Genomic DNA, 21,500 nt, shown 5'->3' with positions numbered 1-21,500 from the left:
AGTCTGTCTCTGGACAGGAACAGGAAGTGAGTATTCTAGTGAAGGACCCAAAATGGAACCACTTGTAGGAATTCTGTAAAATCTACACCCAGATACAGAGCCTAAGATTTAACCACAGAGAGATGAGCAGGGAGAGGAACAGCTACATCTATCTATTAAATGCTAAAATGTGTTTTTCTTACCAACATTGTAAGACAGTCAAAAACTCAAAAATGCTTCGAGATGCCATCACTTCATCTAAACTGTATTCATCTTGAAATTGGGAATACCTAAATACAAAATAAGTAGTTACAAAATGTGAGGCAGCGATTACAATTTTTGTTGAAGATGTCTGGGTCCAGAGTTACAGAGAGAATAATCTGTGAATATTCTTTTCACAGCCAAAGACAAACTTTTATGAATAGTTTCAACCTTGAATAAATAAGTCATTTGAGCTCTATAAAATAAAAAATCCCAACTCCAAAATATCCAATAAAATCTCTGGACATAGAAGTTTGGTGAGGCTTCCTAGTTGAGAAACACCTGATGTGCCAAAAGGTAAAGTGCCCTGTTGCCACAGGAAGAGGACATGAAAGTTCTGCATTGGAACCCTCCCAGACTCTACCCTACATGCTTCTTTATTTGGCTGTTCCTTATTTCTATCCTTCATAATAAAACTATAATGGTAACTAGAATGCTTTCCTAAATTCTATAAGTTATTCCAGAGAATTATCAAGCCTGACGAGGTCATGGGAACCCCTGGATTTGTAACCAGTCAATCAGCGGTGTAGATGGCCTGTCCACCACCTGCAGCTGGTGTCTGAGGTGAGGGTGGTCTCATGGAGGATGGAGGCCTTAATTCATGCGGTCTGCATAAACTCCAAGTGGAACATGGCAGATTTGAGTAGCAGTACACTCAGCTAGTGTTAGACCTGTTGAGGGTTAAAACAGAATTGCACAATTTTTGCTGGCAAATTATACAATATTGATTCCTTAAAAGCAAAATTAAATGATGTGCAATTCAACCCTCTTTTGTGGTGATACTATACAAGTACATTTAATGAAGGCTAATGGAGCTCTTAAGTAAATGTAAGTTCTCCAAGTTCTAAAACTAAAACCTGTAATAATTTTTTTTAATCTTTATTTTTCAGTTGGTCGCAATATCTTTATTTATTTATTTTTATGTGGTGCTGAGGATAGAACCCAGGGCCTTGTACGTGCTAGGTGAGTGCTCTACCACTGAGCCACAACCCCAGCCCCTGTAATAAATTTTTGATTCTTAAAAAACATATTTCCTATGCCAGACATCATGGCACACACCTGTCATGCAACTACTTGGGAGGCCAGGGCAGGAAAACTGCAAGTTTTAAGCCAGCCTTGGCAACTTAGCAAGTCCCTGTTTCTCAAAATAAAATATTTTTTAAAAGGTCTAGGGATATAGCTCAGTAGTAGAGCTGTAGCCTAGCATGTACAAGGCCCTAGGTTCAACCCCTGTTTCTGCAAAACACACAAACAACAACTAAAAAACACATTACCCTTCCATGACTGCAAAGAAGGAAATTTACTTTTATTCTCTTTGGCTCCTCTAACAATATAATCATATGGCTTCAGAAGCCACCCTGGAGAAAATAGTAGCAGAAAGATAAATTACAAAGGAGTTTATAAAAGCAAATGTCAACTCCTGGGGAAATTAACAAGCAATTCAAAATTTTAGAAAATAAACCAGTGGCACATGACTATAATCCCAGCTATTCAGGAGGTTGACACAGAAGAATCACAAGTTTGAGGGCTGCCTCAGCAATTTGTGAGAACCTGTCTCAAAAAGAATTTTTTTTTAAAGAGAGAGAGAGAGAGAGAGAGAGAATTTTTTAATATTTATTTTTTAGTTTTCGGCAGACACAACGTCTTTGTTATGTGGTGCTGAGGATCGAACCCAGGCCGCACGCATGCCAGGCAAGCGTGCTACCACTTGAGCCACATCCCCAGCTCCTCAAAAATTTTTTAAAAAGGGGAATTGAAGATGTAGCTCAGTGATAGAGCACCCATGAATTCAACCCTCAGTAACATACAAACAAAAAAATTTTTAGATAATAAAGCCTGCATAACTTAAGTTTATATACTAGTGTCTGCACTTTCACTTGCAGATGGAGTTAACAGTAAACCAACTTTCAAAAACCACCTTATTTGGGCCACATACTGTGCTAGGCACCAGGCACATGTTTATAATCCCTACCCTCAAGGAACTCAACATGATTCCATGGCAAAGAAATACATAATTCGAATATGTATAACAAATGTTATGCTAGAAATGTTATATGGGGTGCTGTGGGAGCACAGACACGCTTCATATATCAGAAGGTAAATAAGAAGTGGGAAAGAAAGAATTCCCAACGGAAGTAGCAGCACAGGCAAAGCCTCTCCAGGGGAAATAGTCTACTGGAGCAAGGGCATAACGTGTGGAAGAGAATGTGGAAGCAAGGCAAAGAAGATGGGACGGGAGAAATGAACAGGGATTAAACCATGCAGCCCAGTTATGATGTTTACATTTTATTTTGAAAACACAGAGTAACTACTAAAAGATAGTTAATCTGAAGTGTGACATGACCAGATCGGTATTTCTGCAAGAGGCTGAGGCATGGGAAGTGATGGTAAAAAGGCATTACCAAGAGCAAGTAAAGACTGGGGCAAATACTTAAGGTAAGAAATGATAAGGCCCACCAGGCCCAGCAGCACATAGTTTGTAATCCCAGCAATATAGGAGACTGAGGCAGGAGGATCACAAGTTTAAGGCCAGCCTCAGCAATTTTTTAATTCAAAAAATAAAAAGAACTGGGTATATAGCTTAGTAGTAAAGCACCCCCGAGGTCAATTCCCTGTACTGAAGAAAAAAGAAAAAAGCAGGGGAGAGGCTGCAAACTGGAAATGAAAGATGGAGAGAAAGGATAAATTCAGAGATAGCAAGGGGGGCAAAATCTCTAGGACTTCAAACCACTACATATGGGACACTGAGGGGAACAGCAGACGCAAACATGACTTCTCATTTTCTATCTTGGATGACTAGGTGTATACTGATGTCATTTGCTAAGATGCAGAACAATGAAAGGGAAACAGGATTGAAGGGAAATGACAAATTCTGTATGAACATGTTGATTCGTAGGCACCTGTGGGACATCTGAGGCGACAACCAAGGGAAAATTATAGACACAGGTGTGAAACCTCAAGTGACACAGGCTATCCCTAATCCTTATCACCAATTCTCACTATATTCTTATAATTGTTAAGAAAATGCTTGAGAACAATTTCTTAATTCAACCTTATATAGGAATATGTGCCAGAGTATCTCTAATGACTGGTCAGCAAGCCCAGAATTCTCTTTATCACTAGCCAAGTAAAACCGAGTACAAGAAGTTACCATCTAAAATTTCTGAAACAAACCCAAAAGGCTCTTCTGGGCTGCTTCAAAGACTTTTTATTTTTTTAAGTTTTAGTTGTTGATGGATCTTTATTTTATTTATTTGTATGTGGTGCTGAGAATCAAACCCAGTGCCTCATGCATGCTAGGCAAATGCTCTACCACTGATCACAACCCTTGCTTCAAAGAATTTTAAATGATAAAAATGACATCCAGTGGGTAGGGTTGTGGCTCAGCAGTAGAGTGCTCACCTCACATGTGTGAGGCCCTGGGTTCTATCCTCAGCACCACATAAAAATAAATAAATAAAATAAGGATACTGTGTCCAACTACAACTAAAAATAAGAATAATAAAATGATATTCAGTAATAACATATGTCAACCTGGTGCAGTGGGCAGGAAGATGACAAGTTTTGAAGCCAGCCTCAGCAATTTAGCAAGACTATCACAACTTAGACCCTGTGTCAAAAAGAAAAAGGGGTAGGGGACTGGGGATGTAGCTAAGCAGGAAAGATCCCCTGGGTTCAATTCCCAGCCCCCCCCCCCAAAAAAAAAGGAAGAAAAAAGGAAATCTTTAATCTTTAAAAAAAGAAATAATGTCTGCCTATTCAACATAATTGACAATTTATAATATGTAACAGAAGATCCATGGGAACAAGAAACTCATCTGTGTTATCACCAGTAGCTAGAGCAATGTCTTATATGTAGTGGGCTACTGAACATATATTTGTTGAAAAAAAATCCTTAAGAGAATATATAAAAAGTAGATAAATGAGTGCCTGGTCAGGCAAGTAATGAAGCCAAAGAAAGACTTAGAAGCTCTAATTCTTTGGGTAAAGTGAAGAGCTACTTTTTAAGCCTCAAACTGCAGTGCTATCCAACAGAACCAATTCCTTATAGTTTCAGGAAATCACGAAGAGTTTTTACGATTTTCTAGTTCTAAATACAAAGAAAACCAATTCTAGACCATATTTATGGGCTTAAAACTGCTCATCCTAATTCTACTATTCAATAACCGCAAAGTTTCATTGCACATCTAAGTACCCTACTGGATCCTATAAACACGAAGATGAGACACATGGCTGCTTGAGGATCATCATCATCAGAGGAAGACTCACAGGTAACTAAATGTGATGTGTCAAAACAGAAGTATTCAGAACAGGCAATGAAGCTCTAAGAAGGTGTTAAGAGAAGCAATGAGGGCTGTAGTTGTGGCTCAGAGGTAGAGTACTCACTTAGCATGCGGGAGGCACTGGGTTCTATCCTCAGCACCACATTAAAAAAAATAAAAATAAAAATAAAGATATTGTGTCCACCTATATATAACTAAAAAATAAATATTTGTTTAAAAAAGAAGCAATGAAATTCAGGCTGAAATCTTTGAGATCTTACATTTGCTTTTTAAGTACAAAGTTGGATATTACACAATAGGATAAACCAGATTTCTTATAATCTCATATCTCTGAAATACTTACGGGTTATTAACTGAATGTTTATGATTTTTCCATCCAATTTTTGCAAAGTGTTCAGTTTTTGTTCCTGTGGAGAAAGAAAACATCTATTAGTGTTAATGTCTTTCTGCTGCTTATTAACAAGTGCTACAGTGGTACTTAGTGTTCTGCTGAATATTCCTACATTTCCTCCTTGCATAGATATCAGTATTTACAACTTGAACACTGATTTTCACATATACTTCTTTATAACTAAATTTGGGTATGTTTAATTAATTGAAACAACAAGAGGCATATGAGATAAAAATAATTCAAACTGCTCTATTCTCTTTAGTATAATGAAGAGTCAAATTTGAAAAACTAGAAAATTATAGTCTAAAACCACAGTGGTCTAAGTCAGGAGAGCACTGCAGCAATCCTAGAGTCTTCCAGAAACCCTGATGACCCTAGGGTTAGTGAACAACAAGTCATGCCCTCCAGGGCCTGATGAATACCTCATCATCAGGCAAAAGGTTCTTTAGAAGAATCACATCCTGACAAAAATTATGTATGCTTTTTAAATTCCTTAAAAGAAAATGTGTAAATACATAACAGTGTAAAGAAAACAAGAGCAAGTACACCAATGAGGTAAAACTTGCAAAAATTTACCTCTTTTTAAAAAGAAAAAATGGAATTAAAATAGTATTTGAATTCTCCTTTGGAGTTGGAAAGGCCAACAAAAGAAAAAGTCCAGTGATTAGAATTGAAGTCATGGAATGGCATGGTAAAATAGAATGTCCCCATTTCTGTTTTATCTCTGTATTCTCCATCAAGGAGGAAGATTTTTCAGGCCAGAAATGACATACATATAATTGAGCACAACTTATACCAATTCTAATAAAAAGAGAAGAAGATAACACCAAAACAACAAATAAGCCAATCAATGGGAACAAGGAATTGAACAGACACCTCTCAGAAGATTTGAATTATTCAACAAATATATGAAAAAGTGTTCAACATATCTAGCAATTAGAAAAATGCAAATCAAAACTACTCTTAAGATTTCATTTCCCTCCAAGTGTTGACGAGGATGTGGGGAGAAAGGCACACTCATACATTGCTGGTGGGACTGCAAATTGATGTAACCAATATGGAAAGCAGTATGGAGATTCCTTGGAAAACCTTGACTGGAACCACCATTTGACCCAGCTATCCCACTCCTTGGTCTATACCCAAAGGACTTAAAAACAGCATCCTACAGGGACATAGTTGCATCAATGTTCATAGCAGCACAATTCACAATTGCTAAATTGTGGAACCAACCTAGATGCCCTTCAGTAGATAAAGAAACTGTGGTATATATACACAATGGAATACTACTCAGCATTAAAAGAGAATAAAATCACAGCATTTGCAGGTAAATGGATGAAGTTGAAGAATATTATGCTAAGTGAAGTAAGACAATCCCAAAAAACCAAATGCCAAATGTTTTCTCTGATATGAGGATGCTGATCCATAATGGAGATGGGGTGGGGGAACATGGGAAGAATGAAGGAACTTTAGATAGGGGAAAGGGAAGGGAGTGGATAGGGAGGTAGGAAAGATGGTGGAATGAGAGACATCAATACCCTAAGTACACGTATGAAGACACAAATGGTGATGCTCTACTTTGTATACAATCTGAGACATGAAAAATTGTGCTCTATATGTGTACTATGAATTGAAATGCATTCTGCTGACATGTATAACAAATTAGAATAAATAAATAAATTTTTAAAATTAAAAAAAAGAGAAGGTAGATTCCACACTGGTGATCTAATAACAATAAGAGTGGTGATATAGATGTCAACATGAGTTCAATTAAGGACAGGCCAAGCTGAGGGCAGGAGGATCCAGAGTTCAAAGCCAGCCTCAGCAAAAGCGAGGCAATAAGCAACTCTGTGGGACCCTATCTCTAAATAAAGTACAATATAGGGCTGGGGATGTGGCTCAGTGGTTGAATGCCCCTAAGTTCAATTCCTGATACCCCGCCCCCCCCAAAAAAAGAACATGTTAATATCTTTTTGTGATTTAACTGAATGCTAACTGAAAGGAAACATCTTATCTGACTATTAACAAGACAATTAACTAAGTTCTTCAAGACATCTTTTTCAACAAGAAAATACTGTAGTGTGTGTTTTGTTGTGTTTGTATTTTAATTATTTTTGGTGTTTTTTTTTTAATGAGGGTTCTTTTGTCAAACAAGAATAGATTCCTTTACTAAGATATTTAGAGTCCTCACCATGGAATGTGCACTGTGACTTCCAAAAGGAGGATTAACATAGAAAGCATTTCCCAACCTATCTGACCCATGTCATGGTGCATCTTAGGAGCTTAGTGCCCCATGGAACACTCATTGGCAAACACAGCATTAATGAATGCCTCCACTTAAAGAAAAGCCCTAACCACTAACCTTAGCTGTGTTCTGATTAATTTTTCCAACTGAAACTAAATTAGAAGATTAAAATGACACTCACCAAACCTGAAGCTTGAAGGAAATGCTGTAATAATGAATTCAACTAGATTTCAGCAAGATTTATCAGTGGAATGGACCAAAATATAAATTAAATGCCCAGTTCTGTTCTTAACTCTCCCCCTACCAAAACAAACAAACAAACAAAAAAGCCCTGGGAAAGAAACAACTATGAGGCACACTCTGAGGTTCTGTTCAACTACAAGCTCAATGAGATTTAACAGAATGATGTGGCTCCCAGAAAGGCTTACATATGGTCACGGCATGGAAATTAGGTGATGGGTCATGAAACAAATCTAATAGAGACAAGAGAAGAGGCTAAATTAAGCAGAGTTAGGCTGGCTTCATATATTTGAAAGGCTTCTGTGAGTCTCAGAAGATAGAAAGAAGGCCATAGGTATAAACTACAGGTGAGAGATTTAGGTTTTGGGAGGAGGGGATAAGGGAGAAAGGAAGAAGGAGGAAGGAGAGAGAAAGGAGAAGGAAGAAGTGAGAAGGAGAAGAAAAGAAGAACTGTTATAACTGGAATCACCCCAAAAATGAAATTAGTAACCTCAGCTGGTTGAAAACTTCCTTGTTATAGGGAGCACAAATATTTTATTCTCTCTTGGAAGATTCACAAGCAATTTATGCATGGATTGGTAGGAAGAAAGGCTGCTAAAACTATATAAAAGCACTGGGCATAATATCCAACCCAAGAGATATTCAGTAAGTGCTGATATCTTTTCACTCTTTTTCTTTCTATGGGATCCAGTTAATCTATAAAACACCCCATTCCCTTGAAAAATATTCTGCTAGTTACTTATATATTTTGTAAGCCTAGGCACTAATAATAAAGGGCTTGTTAATCACTGATTCAGAACTGTCAATTAAGAGTTCTAGCTGTTCAAAGGCCTAGTATAAAAAGATTTCAGTCCCCTTGAGTCAAATTATGAAGCACAAGAGTGTGCATATTCTATCAGTTGGTAGAGTGCTTGCCTCGCATGCACAAGGCCCTGGGTTCAATCCCCAGCACTACAAAAATAAATAAATAAATAAATACCTGAAAAAAAGTGTGCATATTCTAATGACTTTAAGCTTCCACAAACTTTCTTATATATTTATTCAGAGTGTACATTCATAAACAGTAATTTCAAATGATAACCTAAATACAATAAAATTCTACAATTCATTTGGAAATCTGTTGAAAAATAATATTTCAACTAAAATAACACATATTTTTATTTCAAATTTTGGTGTAGAAAAATTTCCAACTAGTCCAAGTAATGTGAAACTTGAGAAAATATAATCTTTTTTTTTCATTTTTAAATAGCCTACTTCAATTTTAGCTCTAGTGACTCCACATATAAAATATGAATGTATTATTGCTCACATACCTCATTTGAATAACATTAATATTTTCATATTGTTCAAATATATAACATCTAAGTTTTGTTCTGTAACTTCAGGTCAAAGTTGGGTTAATAATTTTGCATGCAACTACATTCAATGTGCCTCATGGATTATGGACTCCACAGCGTTTATTTCAATTTTTTTATGTTTTCATTAATGCATGATGGTTATCCTAATATTGAAGTTCATTTTGACATAAACATACACACATGGAATTTAATTTGCTCCACTTCAGTCCCCAGTACTTTGCTCCTCCTCTCCCACCTTCCTGTTTTCTCTCATTTATCTTTTTTAAAAATTTTGGTTTGTTAAATATGACAACAGAATGTATTACAATTCTTATTACACATATAGAACACAATTTTTCATATCTCTGGTTGTACACAATGTAGAGTCACATCCTTCATGTCTTCTTACAGGTACTTAGGGTAATGATGACCATCCATTCCACCATCTTTCCTAACCCCTATGTCCTCTCCCTTTCCCTCCCTCCCCTTTTCCCCTTTGCCCTATCTATAGTTCATTTAATCCTCCCACCACCACCCCCACAGCATATTATGGATCAGCATCCTTAAATCAGAGAAAATATTTGGCATTTGGTTTTTTGGGGATTCGCTAATTTCACTTAGCATTATATTCTCCAGCTTCATCATTTACCTGCAAATGCCATGATTTTATTCTCTTTTAATGCTGAAAAATATTCCATTGTGTATATATACCACAGTTTCTTCATCCATTCATCTACTGAAGGGCATCTAGGTTGGTTCCACAGTTTAGCTATTGTGAATTGTGCTACTGTAAACATTGATGTAGCTGTGTCCCTGAAGTACACTGTTTTTAAGTCCTTTGGGCATAGACCAAGGAGTGGGATAGCTGGGTCAAATGGAAGTTCCATTCCCAGTTTTCCAAGGAATCTCCACACTGCTTTCCATATTGGCTGCACCAATTTGCAGTCCCAACAGCAATGTCTGAGTGTGACTTTTTCCCCATATCCTCGTCAACATTTATTGCTGTTTGTATTTTTAATAGCTGACATTATGACTGGAGTGAGATGAAATCTTAGAGTAGTTTTGATTTGCATTTTTCTAATTGCTTGAGATGTTGAACATTTTTTCATATATTTTGTTGATTAATTGTATACTGAGAAGTGTCTGTTCAGTTCCTTGACCCACTTATTGATTGGGTTTTTGTTTTTGTTTTTGTTTTTTTTTGGTGTTAAGATTTTTGAGGGGGCAGGGATTGTGGCTCAGGAGTATAGTGCCCGCGTAGCATGCACGGGGCCCTGGGTTTGATCTTCAGCACCACATAAAAATAAATGAATGGAATAAAGGTATTGTGTCCAACTACAACTAAATAAATAAATAAATAAATAGAAAGATTTTTGAGTACTTTATATATTCTAGAGATTAGTGCTCTATCTGACATGTGTGTGGTAAGACTTTGTTCCCAATTAGTAGGCTCTCTAGTCACCTCACAGATTGTTTCTTTTTCTGAGAAGAAGCTTTTTAGTTTGAATCCATCCCATTTATAGATTCTTGATTTTTAATTCTTACACTATAGGAGTTTTATTGAGGAAGTTGGGGCCTAATCCCACATGATGGAAATATGGGCCTACTTTTTCTTCTAATAGATACAGTGTCTCTGGTTTAATTTCTAGGTTCTTGATCCACTTTGAGTTTTGTGCATGGTGAGAGATAGGGGTTTAATTTCATTTTGTTGCATATGGTTTTCCAATTTTCCCAGCACCATTTGTTGAAGAGGCTATCTTTTCTCCAATGTACATTTTTGACACCTTTGTCAAATATAAGATAACTAAAATTATGTGGGTTAGTCTCTGTGTCCTCTATTCTGTACCATTAATCTACAAGTCTATTTTGGTGTCGATACCATGCTGTTTTTGTTACTATTGCTCTGTAGTATAGTTTAAGGTCTTGTATAGTGATGCCACCTGCTTCACTCTTCTTGCTAAGAGTTGCTTTAGCTATTCTGGGTCTCTTATTTTGCCAGATGAATTTCATGACTGCTTTTTCTATTTCTATGACGAAAGTCTTTGGGATTCTGATTGGAATTGCATTAAATCTGTATAGTGCTTTTAGTAGTATGGTCATTTTGACAATATTAATTCTGCCTACCCAAGAACAAGGTATATCTTTCCATATTCTAAGGTTTTCTTTAATTTCTCTCTTTAGCATTCTATAGTTTTCATTTCATTAAGTTGATTCCCAAGTTTGGATTTTTTTTTTTTTTTTTGGATGCTATTGTGAATGAGGTAGTGTTCCTCATTTCCATTTCAGAGGATTTGTCACTGATATACAGAAATGCCTTTGATTTATGGGTGTTGATTTTGTATCCTGCTATTCTGCTGAATTCATTTACTAGTTCTAGAAGTTTTCTGGTGGAACTTTTTGGGTCTTCTGGGTATAGAATCATATCGTTGGCAAACAGTGCTATTTTGAGTTCTTCTTTACCTATCCATATCCCTTTAATTTCTTTCATCTGTCTAATTGCTCTGGCCAGTGTTCCAAGAACTATGTTAAATAGAAGCAGTGAAACAGGGCATCCCTGTCTTGTTCCAGTTTTTAGAGGGATTTCAATTTTTCTCCATTTAGAATGATGTTGGCCTGGGGCTTAGTATAGATAGCCTTTATGATGTTGAATATGTTCCTGTTATCCCTAGTTTTTCTAGTGTTTTGAACATGAAGGGGTGCTGTAGTTTGTCAAATGCTTTTCTGCATTTATTGAGATGATCATATGGTTCTTATCTTTAAGTCTATTGATATGATGAATTACATTTATTGATTTCCATATGTTTGAACCAACCTTGCATCCCTGAGATGAACCCCACTTGATCATGGCAGACTATATTTTTGATATGTTTTTGTATTTGATTTGCCAGAATTTTATTGAGAATTCTTGCATCTATGTTCATTAGAAATATTGGTCTGAAGTTTTCTTTCTTTAATGTGTCTTCCCTGGTTTTGGAATCAGGGTGATATTGGCCTCATAGAACGAGTTTAGAAGTGTTCCCCCCCTTTTTTTTCCTGAAATAAATTAAAGAGTATTGATATTAGTTTTTCTTTAAAGGTCTTGTAGAACTCGGCTGTATATCCATCTAGTCCTGGGGCTTTTCTTGGTTGGTAGGCTTCTGATGGTGCCTTCTATTTCATCGCTTGAAATTGTTTAAATTGTATATATCATCCTGATTCAATTTGGGCAAATCATATGATTCTAGAAATTTGTCAATGTCTTTGATGTTTCTAGTTTATTGGAGTATAAGTTTTCAAAATAATTTCTAATTATCTGTATTTCTGTAGTGTCTGTTGTGATATTTCCTTTTTCATCACTTATGTTAGTAATTTGAATTTTCTCTCTCCTTCTCTTCATTATCATGGCTAAGGGTCTGTCAATTTTATTTATTTTTTCAAAGAAGCGACTTTTTGTTTTTGTCAATTTTTTCAACGGTTTCTTTTATTTCCATTTCATTAATTTCAGCTCTAATTTTAATTATTTCCTGTCTTCTACTGCTTTTGGTGTAGATTTGTTCTTTTTCTGGGGCTATGAGATGTAATGTTAAGTCATTTATTTGTTGACTTTTTCTTCTTTTAAGGAATGAACTCCACGCAATGAACTTTTCTCTTAGAACTGCCTTCACAGTGTTCCACAAATTTCAATATATTGTATCTGTGTTCTCATTCACCTCTAAATTTTTTTAATCTCCTCCTTGATGTCCTCTGCAACTAATTTTTAATTAATGAATTAATTTTTCATTTAGTAACATATTATTTAGTCTCCAGGTGTTAGAGTAGCTTTTATTTCTTATTTTATCATTGATTTCTAATTTCATTCCATTATGATCTGATAGAATACAGGGTAGTATCTATATTTTTTTATATTTGCTAAGAGTTGTTTTGTGGCATAGTATATGGTCTATTTTAGAGAAGGATCCATGTGCTGCTGAGAAGAAAGTGTATTCGCTCATTGAAGGGTGAAATATTCTATGTATGTCAGTTAAGTCTAAGTTATTGATTGTGTTATTGAATTCTATAGTTTCTTTGGAAGTGCTCCCTCTTTTTAAGTCTAAGTTATTGAAATATATATTCATGTATTTCAGTAGCTTCCAAACAAAAGCTGAACAAAGAAAACATATATAAACACAAATATGTGTGTGTGTATGTGTGTATATCCAAAACAATATAAACTCACAAGAAAAAATAAGATAGCACAAAACCATACAATCAGCATAACCAGAAAACAGAAGATGCCAAAACTTTAAATTATCTATAAGTTAGAAAAAAAGAAAAGGGAAAAGACCAAATCCCAGCCAACAACTGCTCATTCTTTGAGGGAACAAAAGCAGCCAGAAGAAAACCTGCAGAGGGCAAAGAGGTGAGCTGGTGGCAGCCTACTGTTGTTCTACAGTTTCCAGCAGTAAAAGTAAGAACAGGCTGAGAAACTTTTCCTACTTTAAATAGAAATAAAATTTTTAACTATAAAAGATTACTTTTCAGACTTCCATATAAGTTGACTTAAAAATCTAAATTGGGTAATTTCTGGACTGCCAAAAATGGTTACAGAATATTTAAACATAAAAGAAATAGAGGAAATTACCAAGCAACTACCCTCCAGGGGGGGGAAAAAAAAAAAAACAGGCCCACATAGTTTCACAGGAAATTCTACCAAACTTACAAAGATCACATGGTCCCAATGCTCCATAAACTATTTTATAGCATTAAGAGTAAAAAAAAAAGAAAAAGAAAAAAAGAAACTTCATATTTCTTTTTATGAAGCAAGTATAAAACTTGTTAAAGTCCTAACAAAAAAATTATAAGTCAACATCAGTTATAAATATTAAATTGAAATTACTACATAAAATAACAGCAACAGAATCTAACTCTGCATTTCAGATTTCAGAGTATTTCAGATTTTGGATTTTTGGATTAGAGAAGGCTCAAACTGTATATATCATTGTCCTGAAGCCAGGGTCTTACTTAAAGGGAAAACAATGAAATCAGGAATAGGAAGGACAAGGATGTCTATTATCTTCATTACTATTTAACATGTACTTATAGTATTGGCTAAAGCAATTATAAAAAAGAAATCAATTAGAAACATTACACTTAGTAAAGATGCAGTAAAACTCACTCTTTTTGCAGGTGAAATAATATAGTTGCTTATCTGAAAAACACCTTTAAATAAAATCAATAACAAAACTAACCCCCAAATTAGAAAATTTAATAATATAGCAAGTCATAAAATTAATACACAGAGGGCTGGGGTTGTGGCTGAGTGGTAGAGGGCTTGCCTAGTACATGTAATGCACTGATTTCCATCCTTAGCACCACAAATAAATTAACAAAATAAAGGTACTATATCCATCTACAACTAAAAATATTTTTTTAATTAATAGAAATCTATATACATATATATACATACACACAGCTAATAACTAATTTAGAGGACATAACAACAAAGAAACATCCATTTGCCTCAAAGACGACTAAAGCAATTAAGGAAGTTATTTAAAAATAAATAAAATGTGAAATAAATTTATTTCACATGAAATAAAACGTTTATATATAAGGAAAACTTTAATTTTCTAGGATAACAACATCATAAATACAACAGTTCTCTCTAAATTAGTTCATGTATTTCCTTTCTTGTTTTTGTTTGTTTGTTTGTTTTGTTGTGCTGGGGACCAGGGTCACATGCATGCTAGAAGAACCTCATGTGAAGCTCTACCATTGAGTTTCATTCCCAGCCCCTAATTTCTTTCTTTTTTTGTTGTTGTTGTTGTTATTGTTGTTGTTTTGTTTTGTTTTGTTTTAGTTTTTGGTACTGGGAATTGAACCAAAGGGACTTAATCACTGAGCCACATCCCCACCCTTTTTATTTTTTATTTTGATACAGGGACTCCATAAGTTGCTTAGGGCCTTGCTAAATTGCTAAGGCTGGCTTTGAACTTACAACCCTTCAGCCTCAGCCTCCTGAGAAACTTGGATTACAAGCATGTGCCACTGCACTTCATTCCCTTGAATTCTTATGTCCAACCCTGTTCCTAATTGTTATTAGGAGATGGGCCTTTGAGGGGCACAATAGACTAAATGTTTATATCTCCACAAACTTCATATGTTGAAACCTAATCCCCAAGGTGATAGTAACAGAAAGTAGGACCTTTGAGAGGTAATCAAATCATGAGGACAGAGCCCTCATGAATGGGATTAGTGGCCTCATAAAAGAGGTCCCAGAGCTCTCTTTCCTTTTTCTTGTATGAGGACATAATGAGAAGATGCCTTCCATGAATCAGAAAGTGGGCCTTCACCAGACAATGAATCTGCCAGTTCCTTGATCAAGGAACAATCAATCCTTGATTGTTCAGTCTCACTGAACAAAAATGTAAAATATTTGAATGGCTTTGGAACCAGAAAGTAGACTTTGAGGAAACTGCTAGTAAAAGCCTGAAGTGCCTAGAAGAGAATATTAGTGGTATCTTTGAAGTCCTTTGAAGATGCTGTAGGTGAGAACTTATAAGAAGATAAAGAAAATCTGACCAGGAACTAGATGAAGGGAGATTCTTCTTATAAAAACACAGGGATTTTTATAATACTATTGCCTGAAATTATGTGCAAAATTAGAAAACATACGAAATGTTGAAGTTGCTACCTGATTTCTTATTGCAACTTATAGTAAAATTCTGTATCTTTATATTGAGGAAACAATTGTTAAACAAAAAGAACCTAGAACGTGATAGTTTTGAAAATTCTCAGATTTTTTAGAGGTAAAAGATGCTAAAATTAAGAAATAGACTTTCAGCAAAGATCAAATTCATGACACTGCCAATAAAACACTGTCTGAGATGAAGCCCAGGCTATGTCAAATCCTCAGTTAAGATCTCAGAAAGGGGGCTGGGATTGTGGCTCAGCGGTAGAGCGCTCGCCTAGCACGGGCAGGACCCAGGTTCGATCCTTGGCACTACATAAAAATAAAGGCATTTTGCTGTGTCCATCTACACCTAAAAATTAAATATTAAAAAAAAGATCTCAGAAAGATTAAATGGAATACCTCAGTACATAGTTCAGACAGCTCTGTTTTACAAATTCTCTCAAATAAAGGGCCACTAGGAAGCTTAAGATTTTTGACCCTCAACTATTTCAGAAGAGTCTCATGGTAGAAAAGAACACATTACAATAAGATTTGTGGGGGTGGCTAAAGCAATGACTCAAGATGATCAAGAAACCTACAAAGTTCATAAGACAAAAATAATGTACACTGAGGAATTTTGGATGCTGACAACATTATTTTTTTTAACCTAGGTGGTAATGTAGGTCACAAGCTATCACCTTTATGAGAATTCACATTCTTGCTTGCTGTGTACAGTGTTTTGTTTACTTCTCTATTTTGAGTGATAATAGACAACAATACAAAGTTCAGATTAAAAGAAATGGTTGGCTTGACCCACTAAACTTGATTCGATTCCATAATTTCCTAGTGGGTTACAATCAATGTTTGAAAAATTCTAACCTACCCAGGGGCAGAGGGACCTGCCTATAATTCCCAGTGACTTGGGAAGCTGAGGCAGGAGGATTGCAACTTCGAGGCCAGCTTAGGAACTTGGTAAGACCCTGTCTCTAAATAAATAAATAGGACTGGGGATATAGTTCAGTGGGACAGCACCCCTACCCCCCCCCCCAAAAAAAAAAGTCTACCTAAGAAAAGAGCTATGGTAATGAAAGAACTGGACGAAAGAAGATAGTTTGATGGTTCACAGGTAGAATTTCTAGGACATAGTAAGAAACTGAAGTGGAAGAAAGGGAGGAAGAATTATCAAAGTTGATTCATGTTTCTGCTTTGAGAATTTTAGTAAATGGAAGTGCCACTTACTTCCATTCTTGCTGAAAGACTTGTTTCCTTTCTGACTACTTGATGCTGCCTATTGAGCCTAGGATATTTTTCCTGCAAAGAATTGGAGTGCTGACCTGTTAAACATGGTCATCTTCTTTCTTATCTCATAATATTCAATAAGGCAGTGGTTCAGTCATACAATAGAAAAAAAATCACCCTATCTTCACTAACCCATGCTTTACCCATCTGGTAACCATTGACCATCAGTCAAAGAACATAATATTAGCTACAAAATCCAAATCAACTAAGAAATTTTAACCCCTTAAAATGCCATGGAATATGGGATGATGACAGACTCCTGATAGACTCAAATAATAAGAATACAATTTGAGGGGCTGGGGTTGTGGTTCAGCGGTAGTGCACTCGCATAGCACGTGCGAGGCCCTGAGTTCAATCCTCAGCACCACATAAAAATAAAACATAAAGATATTGTGTCCAACTGCAACAAAAAAATTTTTTAAAAGAATACAATTTGGCTATATAAATCTATTATCAAGAACAAGTTTAAAGTTTTACTATCATATTCAGAACTGGTAATCCTCAATTTATCATCCCTGATTAAAGGAGACAAAAAAATGTACTTTTTCCTATTTCAATTTCCTACTATGTAGTATTCTAGGTGTACTTCCCATATGATGTCCTATGTATACTTTCTGTACAGGGACTACTTCACCAACCTAGTTCAAAAACTAGTTTATATCTTATATATCATGATATCCTCCACAGTTCCTTAATAAATATATAACTAGTAATGAGTCTTAGGTTTTGTTGTTTTTTATGGTGCTGAGGATTGAACCTAGGGCTTTGCTGCTAAACAAGTGATCCATTGATGACCTACAGGGCCTCATTAAGTTGCCCAGGCTGGCCTCAAACTTATGATTCTCCTGCCTCCATGTCTCCTAGGTAGCTGGGATTACAGGTTGCATCACTGTACCTGTCACCTTAAAGTGTTGTTTTGTTTTTTAACATACCATATTTTTCCATGTGTTCTTTTCCAGCAGAACCAAACAGCTGAGGAACAACTGGGTGGGCAGAAATTCCATACTTATTGACCAAGACTTCAAAATGTTTATCAATTGGATTGGTCCTATCTGAAAACTAAGAGGTAAAAAACAAAATTTAATAAGTAATAGCATCGTATGTGTCTCTTTCAACTCTTACACTATTTGAAAGAACTTTGCTTATTCTAAGAACATAGTAAACCAAAAATGGTCAATGTAAATAAAATCATCAGTAAATCCTTTGCAGGAAAACATGGGAAGAAGAAAAATATTTTTCAAACAATCAAAGAGGTATTAATTATTTAAAAAATACTGATCAAGCATGCAATATGTGATAATAACTATTCAAGGTTCAGGGAATAGAAGAATAAACACATCAATTAAAGATTCTTCTCATCTGACATTTACATTTGGCAGGAAGAAAGGAAGAAGGTGATGATAGAGACAAGAATAAATTGAAATGGAAATAATAATGCTATGAAGAATAATATATATGAGGAAAAAGATAAGGACTGAAGGTGAGAAGTGCTATTTTACAGACAATGGTCAGGGGAGATCTCATTGATAGTGACATTTAAGCAGGGATGTAATGGAGTGGGGAGTAAGTTATTTAGGTAATCTTGAGAAAGGAACATGCTAGGCAGATGGAATAGCAAGAACAAAGACACTAAGGTAATAGCATAATTAGGTGTTTCAGAGAAGGAGCTAATCAGGAAAAGGATAAAGTGATGCACAGAAAGTATAACCACATCTGTTTTCATGGTTCTAGAAAAGAAGATCAGAATTCCCCACTGCAAATATTCCATAGAGGGAAAGCTAACTGTTTTGTCAATTCACCTATTACTCTACCATACACCTCTGTATGCAAACCCCAATCTAGCACACAGCCTCCCACACAGTAAGTAGAGTAGACAGCCATCACAAGAAAACTATAGACCACTATCTCTGATGAATATAAAATCATTTTTTTAGAGAAAAAAATCCTAAACAAAATACTAGTAAATTGAAAGCACCAACACATAAAAAGGATGAAACATCACACTAAGTGGAATTTATCTCAAGAATGCAATGTTCATTTAACACCTGTAAATCAATTAATGTAATACCCTATATCAATAGAACAGAGGACAAACACCACCCAATCATCTCAATAGACACAGAAAAAGCACTTAAAATTTTTTTTAAAAGACAATTTGCATTACAAAAACTAAAATAAAAACAAAAAACAGGAAAAGGTAACTTTCTTCAACCTAATAAAAGACATCTACCAACAATCCACAGGCAGGACTGGGAATGTGGTTCAGTGATAAAGACTTGCCTAGCAGGGGCTAGGGTTATGACTCAGTAGTAGAGCGCTTGCCTAGCATGTATGAGGCACTGGGTTCAATTATCAGCACCACATATAAATAACTGAATAAATTAAAGGTCCATCAACATCTAAAAAAGACTTGTCTAGCATGTACAAGATTCTGGGTTCAATACCCAGCATGATAAAAAAATGAAAAGGAAAAAAAGTTTTTAATCCAGAGGTAATATTACTATTCTAAGAACATAGTAAACTATTGGTAACCATCTGGTAACCACTGACCATTTGATTTTGTAGCTAATATCTTGTTCATATTTAATGGCAAAAGACTTATAAGATCTTATAAGGTCAGAAACAAGATAAGGATTTCTGTTCTTACCACTTCTATCCAACTGGAAGTTCTATCAATGGTAATTAGGCAAGAAAAAAATCAAATAAAAGACATCCAGAATGTTGGAGCCTTACTTCATACCTCATAAAAAAATAAATAAATAAAGCTCAGAAGGAACAAAGACCTAAATGTAACAGCTAAAACTACAAAACTCTTGGAAGAAATCAGGAGCAAATTTTTATGGCTTGGATTTGTCAAAGGTTATCTTAGCTATGACACCAAAAGCACAAGCAACAAAAAGATAACTCAATCAGGAGGCTGAGGCAGGAGGATCACAAGTACAAAGTTAGCCTGGGCAATTTACGCCTTATCTCAAAATTTAAATAAACAAATAAAGGGCTGGAATATAGCTCAATGGTAGAATGACCCTGGGTTCAAACCCCAGTACCACCTAACAATAAGAATAACAATAAATACTGATAATATAAATTGAACTTCATCAAAATTAAAACTCTGGCATCAAAGGACAACATTAACAAAATGAAAATACAACTCAATTAATGGGGAAAATATCAGCAAATTAAATAAGGAGTTTGCATCTAGAATGTATAAAAAAACTTTAACAACTCAATAAAAACATATACCCTAATTTTAAAATGGACAAAAAACTTGAATAGACATTTCTCTAAAAAAGATAAACAATGATCACTAAGCACATGAAAAGATGCTCAACATCAATCAGTTATGGAAATATAAATCAAAACCACAAGGAGATACTACTTCACATCTCTAAACAGCTTTAATCAAAAAGACAAATAAGTCAGGCATGGTGGCACACACCTGTAATCCAGTGACTCAGGAGGCTGAGGCAGAAGGATTACAAGTTCAAGGCCGGCCTCCTCAGCAACTTAATGAGGCCCTATACAACTTTAGTGAGATATTTTCTCAAAATAAAAAGGCTGGGGATGTGGCTCAGTGGTTAAGCACTCCTGAGTTCAATCCTAGTTCCAAAAAGAAAAAAATAAATGACAAATAATAACAAGTGTTGGCAAGATGTAGCAAAATTGGAGCCCCCATTACTATGGACTGAATCATGTCTCTCCCAATTTCATAGGGATGCCCTACCCTCACTCTGTATTGGAGATAGAGCTTTTAGGAAGTAAAGTTTAATGGGATTATAAATTTGGGGTCTTAATCCACAGGCAAAGCAGTTTTCAAGAAGAGGAAGACAAATCTTCTCTTGAAGAAGACTGAGTACCAAGTAAAAACTGAGTGAAGGCACAGCAAGACAGCAGCTATCTGTAAGCTGACTATAAGTCATTTCTCACAAAGAAATGAATCAGCTGGCATCTTTGGTCTTGGACTTCAGAGCTGTAAGAAACAAATTTCTGGCTTTAAGCCAACCAGTCTATGGTGTTTTGTTAGGGAAATCCATGTAAATTATTAACAGTTTGGCAATTCATTGGATTTTAAACCAGAAATTTCAGTCCTAGATGTACACCCAAGAGAACTGAAAACCTATCTCCATAAACAAAATATTATTATATTATTATGAATGTACATAGCAGCATTGTTCTCAAAAGTTAAAAAGTAGAAGCAACGTTAAGTGTGTAATCAACATACAAATGAATAAACAAACTGTGGTATAGCTGACACTGGAATACTATTCAGCAATAAAAAAAGAACATAGTAATGATATATACTACAACATAAATGAACCCTGAAAACTAAGTAAAAGAAGCCAGACACAAAAGATAGTGTATGATTCCATTTATGTGTAATATCTAGAACAGGCAACTCGATGAAGACAGAGTAGATTAGTAGTTGCCTAAAGCTGGCTAGGAGTGGGCAGGAAAGGGAAAGGACTGCTAGTATATATAGGATTTCTTTTTAGGATGTCAAAAAAGTTCTAAAATTAGATTGTAATATATATTTCAACTAATAAATTTGCAAAGATTAAAAACTGTGCATCTTTGAGGAGGGTATAGGGGGAAACAATACAGGTACTTTCATACACTCCCAGTGAAAACTTAAAGTCCTATAATCTTTCTGGTAATAAGAATCAAAAGTCTTAAAAATGTGTATACCTTTAACTCAATCATTCTACTTTTAGGAATATATCCTAAAATATAATGTGCCCAAAAATATATTTATAAAGGTGCTCATGATGTTTTGTTTTGTTTTGATGTGGCATTGGGGATTGAACCCAGGGACACTAACACTGAGCTACATCCCTAG

The 21,500-nt window shown here is 35.4% G+C and overlaps 1 protein-coding gene across 1 annotated transcript in view; it reads right to left on the bottom strand.

Moving 5' to 3' along the window:
* The window catches only part of Scp2 (sterol carrier protein 2), a 107,348-nt gene that overhangs the window by 61,234 nt on the left and 24,614 nt on the right, over positions 1–21,500 (bottom strand). The window contains exons 6-8 of the mRNA XM_046450877.2: positions 17,596–17,722; positions 4,867–4,930; positions 183–269 (exon numbers count right to left, since the gene is read on the bottom strand). Of these exons, the coding sequence (XP_046306833.1) occupies positions 183–269; positions 4,867–4,930; positions 17,596–17,722 (278 nt within the window). The remainder of the gene's footprint in view (positions 1–182; positions 270–4,866; positions 4,931–17,595; positions 17,723–21,500) is intronic.

Source organism: Marmota monax, unplaced genomic scaffold, assembly GCF_021218885.2.
Source record: "Marmota monax isolate L192 unplaced genomic scaffold, Marmota_monax_Labrador192_F-V1.1 WCK01_AAM20220418_F8-fsc00023, whole genome shotgun sequence".
NCBI classification, from domain to species: domain Eukaryota; kingdom Metazoa; phylum Chordata; class Mammalia; order Rodentia; family Sciuridae; genus Marmota; species Marmota monax.
This window is presented reverse-complemented; position numbering and strand designations above follow the sequence as displayed.